Raw genomic sequence first — 15,365 nt, forward strand, 5'->3', positions numbered from 1 at the left:
CACCGCTATGCAAGAATTACCCTTTCATATTTCAGTTACCAAATAGCAGTGTGCGATTTCAAATGAAAAGGCCAAACTTAGCTCCAATTCCACTCCTCTTCTTACCAACCGGTCCATCACCAAAGTGGCATTTCTGGATACGATTGAAAAATATACAACCACATTCCAGACTGGTACCATCCAGCATAGTTCTGGTGAGGTCACTGACTTTCAAAAGAAACTGGCCTCAACTGAACCTGGCTGCTTAATGTAGAGAAGTTGTTTGTTTGAAATGCCAGCTATATCAGAATGTTTAATATGTGTACTGTAGTTTCATGCTGAAGTAAAAATCATGCCAGATGCCTGTTAGTATTCGCAACTAATTGCCAAATTATCATACTCGGAGTCAGGAGGTTAGAAGAGGATGCATTCAGCACTTATCAGAATTTTGATTTGAAACACTAATGTCCATTCCCTCCACTTTCAGCTTGGAATTCAAAATACCAAACCTCTCCAGAGCAAAGACTGCAATGATAATCTCCTACTAGCAAAACCATGAATAAACACCACCCTCCTCTTTTAAGATAACACTCTGACAGAATAAATGTTCTCCTCCTCCTTCCAATATTTTTCTGGAATTATTTTATAAAGAGCTATGAAACGCAATCGCAACTATTAAGACTTAACGAACCAGCGTCACAATTTTGACAAGAATATATTATTAAAGACAGATTGTATAAACATAATTGCAAGTTCAGTGTCTAGTGAGAAATATTTTGTTAGGAAAATTCCACTAAATTCTTAATTCCTACACGAACTTGCAGGGTTGCAATACTGACTTTTCCCCTACAAACACTGAATAAATTGGATAGAAATTATGAATATTCATCTTTAAATTTTCCGAAGAAACAGAATCTGCTTGTGATCTGATGGCAAACATTAATTTAATCATACTAAAGAACACACCCGTGTAACACATCAATTCCCAGTCACGATGTGCCGAATGTGGGGTTTGTAACACTTAACAATACCAAGTACTGATTCAATCACATAATGATCCTGGTGCATATAATAAAATCAGTCGACAGTCAAATATTAATTACATGAAGCAGCACATCTTAAAGTGTTACCAATGTGAAATGTGCAGATTGAAGGTGATACCAATGCAATCTGTGTTTATACTAAATGGTGGCATTGAATGTTTTAACAGGACATGGTGCAAAGATTTATTCACAAAATAATTTTTGTGAAAGGCTTGAAGGGTCCCTGAATCAAAGCAAAATATTCCTTTGCCAGCTATCATGCATTTTTCAGGACACAGCTGTATTGACACACGGAGGTGCCCTTCATTTATAATGAGGTATTTTATTAACCAAGTATTATAGAGTTTGAGTTGCAGACAAAAAGCACTTTTTTTTTGCATAAATGTAACGAAAGCAACAAGTAAACATTCAGCTGCTTTGAAAATTAAAATTACAAAATGAATGTACAAATTTCAAAGGCAGTAATTCAAATTAAAATGAGACTTATTCGGAAAGTATAAAATTGTCTGCCCCATTGCAATGCCTTCTCTGCAGGTGTGTGGGTTTCATACCTCAAAGCTAAGAACAGAATACTGTCTCTTGGTCTTGCTTAGCGCCTTTCTCGGCTCCTCATTCACTTTCACATTAAAAATAGGTTATGTCCCCAAAGGCATATGTGGCTGGAATTGCAGTTGTTTAAGAAGGTAAATATGCCACAGTTTTCATGTCCTCGTTTATTTTCTGCTTTCCTCAGTCTCAGTGGGATCCTTCTCCTGTCGCTCTTTTTCCCGCCTCATTTCTCTCAACTCCTGTCTGTATTTCCGTTCAATGAAGCGCTTCTGATGAGCCATCTGGGGAAAGTTATCTGGTACAAAGAGGAAATATTTTATTAATGAACTGTACCCTGCAGCATTTCAAGGATGTTGCATCAAAGTTGCAAGAAAAAGATAATTCACTCAAGCGAGCATTAGTCCTTGGCTTAATGGGCAACATACCTGGTTGAAAGTCAGAGACAATGGGTTCAAGTTCCACAACAGACACTTCAGTAAATGGCAAGGGTGACACCCCACTGCACATGATAAGATCAGAGGGGGAGTGACGCACTGCCAGAATGTGCTACCATGCTATTGCCTCACTATACCAAGGAACACTCTGTTCATAAGGTGGTCAACAGACGCGAGTGGCACAGTGGCATAGCTGTGGCACAGTGGCATAGAGCAGCTGCCACCCCGTGCCAGAGACCTCGGTTCAATCCTGACCAGGGTGTTATCCGTGTGGAGTTTGCATGCTATCCCTGTGACCCCGTGGGTTTGCTCTGGGTGCTTCGCTTTCCTTGCACATCCCAAAGACATGCGGGTTTGTAGGGTTAACTGTCCTCTGTAAAATTGCCCCTAATGTGCAGGGAATGGATGAGAAAATGGGATGACATAGAACTAGTTTGAACAAGTGATGAATGGTTGGCATGGACTCAATGAAGGGCCTATTACAAATTGTATCTCTAAACTAAATTGAACATTATTTCAAAAAGGAAGATAGCTTCTGTTGAGAAAAAGACACAAAATGTTGGAGTAACTCAGTGGGTCAGGCAGCATAACTTTTGTTGGTGTCTTGACCAATATTTGTCACTCAATTAATATTACAAAAACTATTTAGAAACATAGAAACATAGAAATTAGGTGCAGGAGTAGGCCATTCGGCCCTTCGAGCCTGCACCGCCATTCAATATGATCATAGCTGATCATCCAACTCAGTATCCCGTACTTGCCTTCTCTCCATATCCTCTGATCCCTTTAGCCACAAGGGCCACAACTAACTCCCTCTTAAATATAGCCAATGAACTGGCCTCAACTACCCTGGGTGGCAGAGAGTTCCAGAGATTTATTTCATCAATACTCTTTGTTGGAGCTTACTGTCTGAAAATTAGCTGTTACAACCCTGACAACACTGAGAATGCATTTTGCTCGTTGTAAAATGTACTGAGATGGCTTAGGGCTGTGAAAGGTGGTACGGAAATACTGGTCTTCAACTCTTTAATTAACCTTCTGGAACACACAAACGGAAGTTTATAAATAAACAGAAAGCTATCCATTATGCCTTTGTACTTGTATATGTCCTTTTGGAGTCTGAACTTAGCAAAATACTTTCAGAAACAGGGTTATTGGAACTGTTATGTCTTGGTGATCAAATGGATTTAGTAACTTCAAAAGCTAGAGAAGGCTTCTGCAACAGTCCCCATCATACACAGTTATTTAATTCCACGCATGGACGAATTGAGCCGAAGGGCCTGTTTCAGTGTTGTTTAACTCTATGAAATCTACATCATCATTAGATGGATTCTCAGAAACATTCGAACTACCAAAATGACAAGACATTGGAGAAAGAAAATCATTTTGTCGCATGCAAGGACATTGCCATTGTTCACCCTCACAGTTCTACATTTAATACCATTTAATTCAAGTGAATCAAATGTTGGAAGGTAAATTCAAATGGTCGCCATTTGCTTAATACTAGTGACCATATACCACAACTTTCTTTGATGTTTCATTCAGAACTAATGAAAGAAGAAAAAAAAAGTAACGCACTTTTTCAGAAAAACCATGAACAAAGGAGACAGTGTGGAAAGTCTACAGAAACAAATGATCAACCTAAGCTGTTGGATGGTGACCATCCAGGGTATCATTGGAAGTGAAGATGGGACTACGTTAGAGGAAATGTCCGTCAAAGTTGGAGAAAGTTTAAAATTGATAGTAGCTGCTCAAATCAGAAACAATTGCAAACACTACATTAATTGGGCGATTTCTACTCATAGTTCTCTCTTAACCCAAATTACTATTTGTCCAAGCTTATAAAGTGTTACTTAGTTACGGTTGAGAAGTACAGAACAAAGATACTAGTATCTTTGGTACAGAACTTCAATGATTCAATTCACTCGAAACACAGATTGACGAGTAAGTCCTTCTATCAACACTTCGAAAAAGAAAATCACGAGTCATACAGTCCAAACATAAAATGATACAAATTGATTCTTATGACAGGAAAATAAGATAGGAATACAATAACAGTCAATAACAGGGAGCTAAACAAACCACAGCTTGCTGCCCTGCTGAATATCTGCAACATTTTTGCTTCTTTGCTGAATTCATTGTCATCCTGTTCCAGGAATGTCTACGTTGGGGAAATCTGCTCTTTCCTCTGATGTGATTTGCCCCACTTGGCTTGTCCACCCTTGTCACTATTTCCATTTATGCCAAAAGCTCTCTGGCCTGAAATATCAAACCAACCATTTCCCTCTAACCCGTCTACACTAACCCTGGCAGAGAGCGATCAAGTGTCTAAAGCAGTTTCTAGGTTAATGTTTCAAATCTTCATCCTCCATGAAGTTTTGCCTTTAGTTTTACCTTGGGCGATACATTCCTGCCTGGACCTGTTTTGAATGAGATAAATTCCATGATTTTACAAAGTGAGAGCTGCAAGGTATATTTGGTTGAGTGTTGTGCTGCTCAGCTTCCCTCAATCTTTTAGACAAGGTTGTGCCAAGATTGCCAGTGGCAAGCAGAAGGCTCAGATCAATCCAATGTGCTTAGCAGCTAAACTTCAAATTCAAGACAGCTAACTTTCCTGTTCTGTTGGAAGAATGCTAGTTTCCAAGAGTAGCATTAAATGTTCCTTTCAAATATACACCCACAGACAGAATTGCAGGAATATTTAAAGCTGACAATCACAAACTGAAGAAATAAGATTTTTTGTTCTACTGTGCTGACGGGTGGCGCCAGCAATGGCTGCCTCGCCAACAGTCTGTCTGTCCCTTCCTTCTTTTGTTGTTTGTTTGTATGTGTTAAATGTATGTTTTTAGTGTTCATTAGCTTGTTTTATTAGCTTGTGAGGTGGGGGTGGGCAGTTGGGGGGGAAACTTTTTCCAATCTCTTACCTCGACGGAGATGCAAATATTTTCCGTATCGTATCTCCGTCTGCACTGCGGCCTAACATCGAGCATTTGGCAACCTTTGCTGGAGACAGATTTCGAGCGCTCCACCATGTGTGCCTGTGGACTTTAACATCACGGAGCTCGTGATCCCTTTGCCAGGGATTGACCTCTGAGCTCTACCGCGGGTGACTGCGGGACTTTAACATCACGGAGCTCGCGGTCTATGGTCAGAGACCGACTTCGGGAACTCCAAGCCGCAGGAGCTTCGACAGCCCCGACGCGGACGCTTCGATTGCCGGCTGCAGGAGCTTCGATCACCCCGACTGCAGATGGTTCGACTGCACCGCCCGCAGGGAGAATAAAGAGGAAGAAGTTGGACTTTATTGCCTTCCATCACAGTGACGAACGTGAGGAATCCTCTGTGGTGGGTGTTTATGTTAACTTTTATGTAGTTGTGCGTCTTGGTGCTTTTATTTAGTATGGCTGTATGGTAATTCGAATTTCACTGTACCTTAATTACCATGTGGCAATAAACTGACCATGAAACCTTGATAAAATATGAAGCTGTATCCCACTATCAACGATATGCTTGGTTATTTATGCTTGGAGTCAGGAGATGTGGGCGAGCTACTAAATAAGTATTTGGCATCTGCATCCATGAAGGATGCCACTGAGGACAGTGAGATTAGTGTGGGGAATGCTAATATGCGAGAGTAGTTTAAGATCAAAAAGGTGGTGGTATTGAGCTATTGAAGAGCATTAAGGAGATAAATCCCCAGGGCCTGAATGGATCTATCCCAAATTATTGAGAGAGACAAGAGAGGAGATTGCAGAGGCATTGGCAAAGATTGGCTGTATCCTCGCCTGCCGCAGTCAAGGCCCCGGAGGACTGGATAGTCGCCAAATTGTTCCTCTGCATAAGAAGGGAAGTAGAGGTAATCCGGAAATTATAGGCCAGTGAGCCTCAAATGAGTGGTAGGTAAACTAGAGCGGATTCCTCAGTATGGGATAAACTCGCATTTGGAAGCGAACAGGCCAATTAGGGACAGTCAGCATGACTTTGTCCATGACAGGTCATGTCTTTGTTCAACTACCTTAGAATCTACAAACCCGAATGGAAGCAAATCATCCTCAATCCTGAGGGACTGCCTGGGAGGGAGAAGAGGACAATGGCAGTACTTGGGGATTTAATTAAAACACTGAATTGGGAACAGTTATTCATGGCTTTTCTTGTTGTAAATACTTGCCTTTTTCGATTCACTGAGAAAGACCAACAATCGCAACATGTACCAACTGCAGAGGGATTTACTTGACATTCACCAGTTAAATTATTTGCTTTAAAATTTGTTTTTATTTGTATTGCAAAATAACTTTCATAAAAGGCTTCACTGAACTGAATCCACTTGTGCATATAGTGTTCACTACAATGCACATCTATAAAATGACTTTATTCAAGTGTCATTTTAGAGATTTTATTAAACAATGCTACTTTATTGCCATTTCCCTTTAATTTTAAATCCCGGCTCTTTGTACTCATTAATATTTTATGACTGTAATTTCATTAGCAATTTCCACCTATTGTGGATTACCTGTTTAAATATCTTTCTACGCATATACATAAAACACATTATTTTTCCTGTTACAGATTTGAAATATAAAAACATAGAAAATAGGCACAGGAGTAGGCCATTTGGCCCTTTGAGCCAGCACCACCATTCATTGTGATCAGGTTGATCATCCACAATCAGTAACCCGTGCCTGTCTTCTCCCCATATCCCTTGATTCTGCTAACCCCTAGAGCTCTATCTAACTCTGGTTTAAATGCATCCAGTGAATTGGCCTCCACTGCCTTCAGTGGCAGACAATTCCACAAATTCACAACTCTCTGGGTGAAAAAGTTTTTTCTCATCTCAGTTTTAAATGGCCTCCCCTTTATTCTTAGACTGTTGCCCCCTGGTTCTGGACTTCCCCAACATTGGGAACATTTTACCTGCATCTACCTTGGCCAGTCCTTTTATAATTGTATATTTCTATAAGATGCCCTCTCATCCTTCTAAATTCCAGTGAATACAAGACCAGTCTTTCAATCTTTCCTCATTTGACAGTCCCACCATCCCGAGGATTAACCCCGCTGCACTGCCTCAATAGCAAGGATGTCCTTCCTCAAATTTGGAGACCAAAACTCCACACAATACCCCAGATGTGGTCTTACCAGGGTCCTGTACAACTGCAGAAGGACCTCTTTACTCCTATACTCAAATCCTCTCGTTATGAAGACCAAAATGCCATTATCTGTCTTCACTACCTGCTGTACCTGCATGTGTGGAAGTTAAATAGATTTATTCTTAACAAAAATGGATTCAGCGGAAATTAAATTCAGGCTATTACTTTTCTCCTAATTAATTGCAAAGGAAGCTCTTACAAGGCTAACAAAGATGTTGATATACCCTTTTCCAATAACAAGCGAGATAACAAGCACAGCTTCATGAATGTCTCTATAATATAAACATCTAGAGGGAATTCAGGCTCTTGGCACTAACCCTTGCTCTATAATGGGCATCATAAGTACAAAAAAACAAAATGCTTGTTCTGAAGAAATATAGCCTTCTCATATAACCATAAGGTTAACCCTTTCTCTGTCTGAAGAACCTGTCAATCTTAAGAAGCAAGAGGCTCTACTATACTCTGTAGATAAGGTATTGCTGAAACGCTGATTATTGGAGTATATATATATATATATGTCATAGATCACTGCCCCTTTGTGAGAGGATGAGAACTCTGTATAGTCTGTAATCTACATACTGTAAAGAGTTTTACCACACTCGCCTGGCGAAATAAAGATTGTACTGCTTGATCACTGATTTTATTTGTGTTTTTGTCTGTTTAAGAACATTGAACCACAACATATGTTTACTTTTAGTGACTGGTATACAAGGACACCCAGGTCTCGTTGCACTTCCCTTTTTCCTAATCTGACACCATTGAGATAATAATTTTCCCCCTTGTTCTTGCCGCCAAAGTGGACAACCTCACATTTATCTACATTTTACTGCATCTGCCATGCATCTGCCCACTCTCTCAACCTATCCAAGATTGCAATGTTCAATGTGCAATGTCTAAATGTGCAGCAAAATTGAAATTGTCACAAAATTCCAAGCAGCACTCACCAGGCAATGAGCAATTAATTTACTTAATTGTAACATTACTGCAAACTGGGTTCATTGTGAATGCAGTGAAGAGATGGGGATGGTGGGAGCAGGGGACGAGGGAAGACTGAAATCAACATAAGCAAATTAAACAATTACTCTCATCTCATGCACAATGTCACTTTCAATTTGTCAAACATACAAAAAGAGAGACAATAAACATGAAAAGGAAGTCCCTGCAACAACAAATATTTATTTAATGACAAGCGCATAATCCATGAGTGAAAAAGTCAACAGGATAATTTAGCAAGTCAGAGGTTTGAATATAAATAGAATTTTAAACAGCCTTTTACTGTATTTAAAGGAATTGTTCATTCCCTAACTTCAGATTGCTTGCACCTCACCCCTATATTAGTTGAGGTGAGATGGACAACCTGCTCTCAGATAGGTTCTCATTCTGACGAAGGGTCTCGACCTAAAACGTCACCCATTCATTTTCTTCAGAATTGCTGCCTGTCTCGCTGAGTTACTTCAGCATTCTGTCTCTATCTTCGGTGTAAACCAGCATCTGCAGTTCCTTCCTGCACTACTCCTACACAGTCAGCCTCTTTGGATTGAGGATGACATGCTTTTACTCTGATTCCATGGGTTTCAGGTAACTAATGAGGCTAATGCAGGGACAAGGTTTAATAGGAACCTCAGTGGCAAATATTTCACCCAAGTGGTTAGTGGGTATATGGAATAAGCTGCCAGTGGAGGTTGTTGAGACAGGTACTATAGCGCCCTTATGTGGCGACTATTTGCATACGTTGGTATGGAAGCACAGAATTTCACTGTGACTTGTCACGTGACAATAAAGTATTAATTCATAACGGCAATATAAACTAAATTGGGAAAATCAGGTTGGTAGTGGATCCCAAGAGAAGACATTTGTAGTGCCTATGACATGGCTTCTTAGAGCAGCTCTTGCTCGAGCCCACTAGGGAAAAGGCAATTCTGGATTTGGTGTTCTATACTGAATTAGACTTGATTCGCAAGTTTAAAGTGTAGGAACCCAAATGAGGCAGCGATCATAATATGATAGAATTCAATCTGCAGTTTGAGAGGGAGAAGCTGAAATCAGATGCATTGGTATTACAATTGAGTAACGGTAACTACATGAGGGAGGAGCTGGCTAAAGTTGATTGAAAGGGAACTCTAGCAGAAATGGAAAGAGTTTCTGGGAGAAATTTGGATGACGCAGAATATTTTCATCCCAAAGAGGAAGAAACATACCAAGGACAGAATGAGGCCACCGTGGCTGACAAAGGGAGTCAAAGATAGCATAAAAACAAACGAGACGGTATATAATACGGCACAGATTAGTGGTAGGCGAGAGGATTGAGAAGCTTTTATAAACCACCAGAAAGCAAATAAAAAACCAAGAAGGGGAGATTTTTCGGATACAAAAAAGGTAAGAGAGGCATGAATGACAATAGACAATAGGGGCATTCATTCATTCAGTTGTGTTGGTTTCCAACACATCTCTGTCCTCCAGTTCCTGCAGGCATCCGCCGCTGAAAGTATAGGATTTGGGTGTGTGTGCTTTATCATCATTCCTTACAATGCTATGTACGACAGTGATCGCAACATCTACTGAAGTGTGGATGGCCGTCGGCTCGCTAGAAGCTCATCCGCCCTTTGACAGGTCTTGTTTTTGGTCCTGTTGGGCGTCCGCCGCCCCCTCCTCACATGGCAAACCTGGTGGGGGTGATGGTTTAGTCACCGACTATCTGACCATGGAGCAGGTAGCACGGGATTACATGGCACATATGGCAGGGGGGGGGTCGGGGGGACTCCCCCCCAACCTGACTAGGTGCAGGAGCAGGCCATTTGGCCCTTCGAGCCAGCACCGTCATTCAAAATGATCATGGCTGATCATCCACAATCAGTACCCCGTTCCTGCTTTCGCGCCACATCACCTGACTCCGCTATCTTTAAGAGCTTGAACTAACTCTCTCTTGAAAACATCCAGAGAATTGGCCTCCACTGCCTTCTGAGGCAGAGAATTCCACAGACTCACAACTCTCTGGGTGAAAAAGTTTTTCCTCATCTCTGTTCTAAATGGCCTACCCCTTAAGGACATTGGACCGCTGGAAAATGACACTGGAGAAGTAGTGATAGGGAAGAAAGAAATGGCGGATGAACTGAATGCGTTTTTTGCGCCAATTTTCACAGTGGAATGTGCCAGAAATTCAAGAGAGTCAGGGGGCAGAAGTGAGTGCAGAAGTTATTACTGAAGAGAAATTGGGAAGCTGAAAGGTCTGAAGGTGGATGAGGCACCTGGACCAGATGGACCACATCCCCAGGTTCTGAAAGAGGTAGCTGTTGAGATAGTAAATACAATCGTAGCAATCTTTCAAGAATCACGAATGGTGCCTGAGGACTTGGAATTCACAAATGTAACTCCACTGTTTAAGAAAGGAGTGAGGTAAATGAAGTGAGCTCGGCAAAATAAATTATAGGCCAGTTGGTCGGAATTCTGTCGTTGGTAACACTTTAGAGTCCATTATTAAGAATGAGGTTTTGGAGTACTTAGAAGCACATGATAAAATAAGCCAAAGTCAGCATGGTTTTGTTAAGGGGAGTTCTTGCCTGAGAAATCTGTTGGAATTCTTGAGGAACTAACAAGCAGGATAGACAAAGGAGAGTCAGTGGATGTTGTTCACTTGGATTTTCAGAAGGCCTTTGATTAGGAGCCACATGTGAAACTGCTGAACAGGATAGGAGCCCATGGAATCAGAGGCAAGGCATGGTTAGAAGATTAATGACTGGCAGAAGGCAGAGTTTATGGTCAGCTGCTGATGACGTGGTGTTCTGCAGGGTTCGGTATTGAGTCCTCTACTTTTCACATAATATTATATAATCTGGATGATGGAATTAATGGCTTTGTGACCAAGTTTGTGGATGTTACAAAGATAGGTGGAGGGGTGGGTAGTGTTGAGAAAGCAAGCAGTCTGCAGAAGACTTGGACAGGTTAGAAGAGTGGGCAAAGTAGTGGCAAATGGGATACAGAATAGCAAATGGTATTAGCTAAATTTGGTAAAAGGAATGATATCCTTCTAAATAGGGAGAGGATTCAGATATCGGATTTGCAAAAGGACTTGGGACTGCTGGTGCAGGATTCCCGAAAGGTTAATTTGCAGGTTACATCGGTAGTGAGGAAGGCAAATGCAATGCTTAAATTCATTCTAATGTGTCCGGGATATAAAAGCAAGGATGTAATGGTGAGGCAGCATAAGGTGCTGTTGAGACCACATTTGGAATATTATCAGTAGTTTCTGAGGAAAGATGTGCTGGAGAGGATCCAGAGGAGTTTTGCAAGAGTAATTCAGAGGATCATTGTGTTAACATAAAGGGCCTGTCCCACTAACGCGACTTTACAGCAACTGCCTTCGACCTTCAAGCTCGAGGGCACTCGCCTGAAAAACATCGAGCTGGATTGACTGTCAGCGATGAAACCGCGAGCTGGATCGACTGTCCACACACACATAAACACATCGCAAAGGCGGCGGCCACGGAAAGAGGGGGAGCGCTGTCTGAAATTTACACCCGCGATGAACAGGAAGGTAAAAGACGGCTGGCACAGTTCAGTAAGTCCTTTAGAGAGCGCGGAAAGGTGGGGAAGAGAAGGGGAGAGAAAGGGAGAGAAGGAGTGGAGAAACTTTTAAGAAGGCAGACAACGTTTGATAAAGTTTAGCTGGCATTTAACATTACCGCTTGACCTTTTTTTTCCTCAACCAGCTTTACCTTCGACTACCACCAATGGGGGGGGGGTTCACCCTGAAATCGGGGGACTATGTATAAACACTGCTGTAATTTCTACATGGTGAAACTAAAATGTATAAAAACGGCCTTTATTAAAATCTGACCATGTGCACTTTAACCAAATGTCATTTTAAAAAAAATTAAAAATCTCAAATTGTGGAATACAGAGGCAACTAAATAAATGATGCGTCTTTGTCCCAAACATTATGGAGGGCACTGCATTTGTGTACCCGAGTAACTGAGTTTATGGTCAGAATCAAAGACAGGGATTTCCAATAATTGGAAGAAATTTGTGCTCATGCTGAAAGCTGATGGAAAGAGATGGTGGAAAGTAATAGGAACATTTTTACCATTTTAAATTGGACCTTGAAAGTCAAAATCTGACATACTTTATGGCGTCTTAAAATATAGAGAACATGTATTTTTCTTAAAACAGGAATAAGGAATAAGCACCAGGGTAAACTTTTCCTCCGTGAAAGATTTGAAAAGGCGGCAATGCCAGCATTAACATTTATAGGAAGACTGAAAATCTAGAAAGAGGCAAAAATTAATCCATAAGGAACGTTATCATTGATGATTCTTCAACCTGAGGATCCTCTCTTCAACGGTTTATTGAAAAAAGCCAAATAACTCAGTAATCTAATCCTAAAGTCAGTGAAATTGCAAAAGGCACAGTGGTTCCTAAAAAGGTATCTGAATCACCGCCACAGCTGCTGAGTTGTGCAACCCATCAACCCTCACAGAAATTACAGTCTCAGTATCGCCCTCTGCCTGATCTGCCCAAGGGGATTTTGGAGGCTGGACTGCACATAACCTCACGCTGATCTTGGTCAGGTCAGTTCGTCACAACCGACCTGACCAGGATCATGATAGGAACTGCACAGCCTGAGGGCACTCACAAAAATATCATAGATTTATCATAGTTACATTAGCTTTGCCCAGGGAAAAGGAAAATAACAGCAGAAAGCAAAGCGATAAAAATATCATTCATTCAAAATGATCTTGAAAAGAAATGTTGAATGGAAATGAGTGGGCAAGACAGAACAACCCGACGTGCCCTTGAACCAAGTGCCTACGTGGGCATTTCAAGGTGTGTAGGCAAATGTTTGACTACACCTTACACCGTGCCATTCAATAAAATTGCAGGTAATCTCAATGGAAGCACAACTTCACTTTCCTTTTTACCCACTGCAACATTTTTGCCTTCTTTTTTGCAGTGGAGGCCAATTGACTGCAAAAGAGAGAGATTTAGCTCTTAGGGCTAACGGAATCAAGTGATATGGGGAAAAAGCAGGAACGGGGTACTGATTTTAGATGATCCGCAATGATCATACTGAAGGGCCGAAAGGCCTACTCCTGCATCTATTTTCTATGTTTCTATGTTTTTTTAATCGTGTATCTACCTAGTACTGCCTGAAAAAGCTCAAGGCTATGCTTTCTATAGGTGCCCCTCTGATAGAAAAATATCCCACCCATCTTAAATGGGCAAACTCTTATTTTAAAACAATAGCATTTTATCCTAGATTCTCACGCAAGAGCAAACATTGTCTCCAGATCTACCTCGTCACGACCCCACAAAATCTTTTATGTTTCAATCAAATCGCTGTTTCCTATTCTAAGTCCCGAAAATCGAGCCTATCCTGACCAACCCATCAGATAACCTGCACGTTATATGGCTCAGTCCAGGAAAACCTTCTTCGAACTATTTCGAACACATCAATGTCATTCCTTTAATAAGAGGAGAAGTTCTCTGCACGATACTTAAAATGTATTTCCACCAATGCCTGGTGTATCTTCAGGGTAATTAAGAGTAACTGTCTAAAAAATCATCAGAAATCAGCATGTTTTTTTTTTCTTGTTAAGTGAATTATGGAGGCTGGAGCATCACATTCCTAACACCGTACCTAACAATGCTTTTAGTGGCAAAACCCAGGGAGGAAGAACACTGCTGTACATCTGGTATCTATACCAGACGATGTAAGAATGGTGGAGATTCTATCCTATGAGAGTAAACTAGACATTAATAAATCAAGTGAGTGACTACAACTATTTGGCATTTCAAGGTACAACTATTTATACTGGCTTTTCACTAAGGATTTAGTTAACTGAATTTAAATCCCTTAGCTGCTGTGGTAGGATATGTACTTGCATCTTTAGTTCAAACCTCTGGATTATCATCTGGTGATACAACTATACCCTTAAGTCACATTAAAAAAAAACACAAGGCTGAAAACTGTCTGAATAATACGAATGTGTGATAGAGAAAGATCATTCATTAGGCTTCAGCAAGCAAACCTCTGAAAAGGTTCCTTAACACTAAGATTTTCCTCTCCTGATCCGGATGCAGTGTTTCAACACAAAACTTTGACCATTCATTTCCATCCACGGATACTGCTCAATCTACTGAGTTCCTCCAGCAGATTGTTTGTTTCCCGTCCTTGTTGCGGGGACAAAAAATTCAACAGCAGAACAAGGTTTGACTCAAGATCCGACTGACAACAAACGTGGTCTAGAAATTTGTATGTATTTGTATTCAATTCAGGGGCAAACCAGGCATTACCAACATGCAAATTCTGTTTCTTTACAATGAGAAACACAATTTTATTTTGAGCTGATGTAAAATATTTCTGCAAAGTCAGAGGCACAGATGGAAAAATGAGTAATTATTGACCAACGAGCAAATCTATTAAGTAATAGACACCAGAAAACCAACCTGGGCATTAATGTTTATTTTAACTTAACATAAACAATTAAAGCAATAATAAGATAAGTCAGGGACATAGCAATGTTCTCCCCTATTAATGTAACACTGATGCATCTTGGACAGCCCTATGCTCTTCTTTGCTCAGTGATTTGAAACATCTGATCCTCTGACCTTAAGCTCCAGGCACCAGTTATTTTTCTTCTTCTAGGATATCCATTTGCCAACTACAATATTTTTATTTAACCAAAGGGTTAAACCTAAATAGTCTCCAAGATGGAAAAACATGGATGACTTCATTCAAGACGGAAATGTTTGCCATCTTCTCCCACCAACAGATGTTACAAACTTCAAAGCTCATGATAACTGGTCACTTGACCATTGGTAACAGTCTGCCTGACTCATGTATACTTTATATGCAATACAATATACAATATCCATGATAAACCCTGTCTCTGCAGATCAATGGTGAAGGAAATGCTAGAGTGACACTCCTCTCAAATGCCCACATGTGGACAGCAGCACATAGTAAGGGCCTCCGTATAACAACAAGAAATATAGAGGCTGTGGACACTTTAAGAATGGAGCTGTTATCTACCCATCAACCAGGGCAGAACAGGAGAATGCTTGCAAGTATTTCATAGGTCTGCTGAAAATGTTTATGCATTCTAGAGTATAAAACTAGACTATAAATATAACAGAGCCACTAATAAATCTAATAGGAAATTCAGGAGCAACTTCCTTGCCCAGCAATAAATAAGAATGCAGAACTTGCTGCCAGGAGT

The 15,365-nt window shown here is 40.7% G+C and overlaps 1 protein-coding gene across 3 annotated transcripts in view; it reads right to left on the reverse strand.

The window, feature by feature from the left end:
* Nucleotides 1–677: 677 nt before the first annotated feature.
* Nucleotides 678–15,365, reverse strand: part of drosha (drosha ribonuclease III) — a 143,895-nt gene continuing 129,207 nt past the window's right edge. For all 3 annotated transcript variants that reach the window (XM_055658349.1, XM_055658341.1, XM_055658358.1), the window contains one exon: nt 678–1,866. In XM_055658349.1, coding sequence (XP_055514324.1) covers nt 1,736–1,866 — 131 coding nt within the window. In that variant the 3' untranslated portion in view covers nt 678–1,735. The remainder of the gene's footprint in view (nt 1,867–15,365) is intronic.

This window comes from Leucoraja erinacea, chromosome 2 (assembly GCF_028641065.1).
Source record: "Leucoraja erinacea ecotype New England chromosome 2, Leri_hhj_1, whole genome shotgun sequence".
Classification (NCBI taxonomy): Eukaryota; Metazoa; Chordata; class Chondrichthyes; order Rajiformes; family Rajidae; genus Leucoraja; species Leucoraja erinaceus.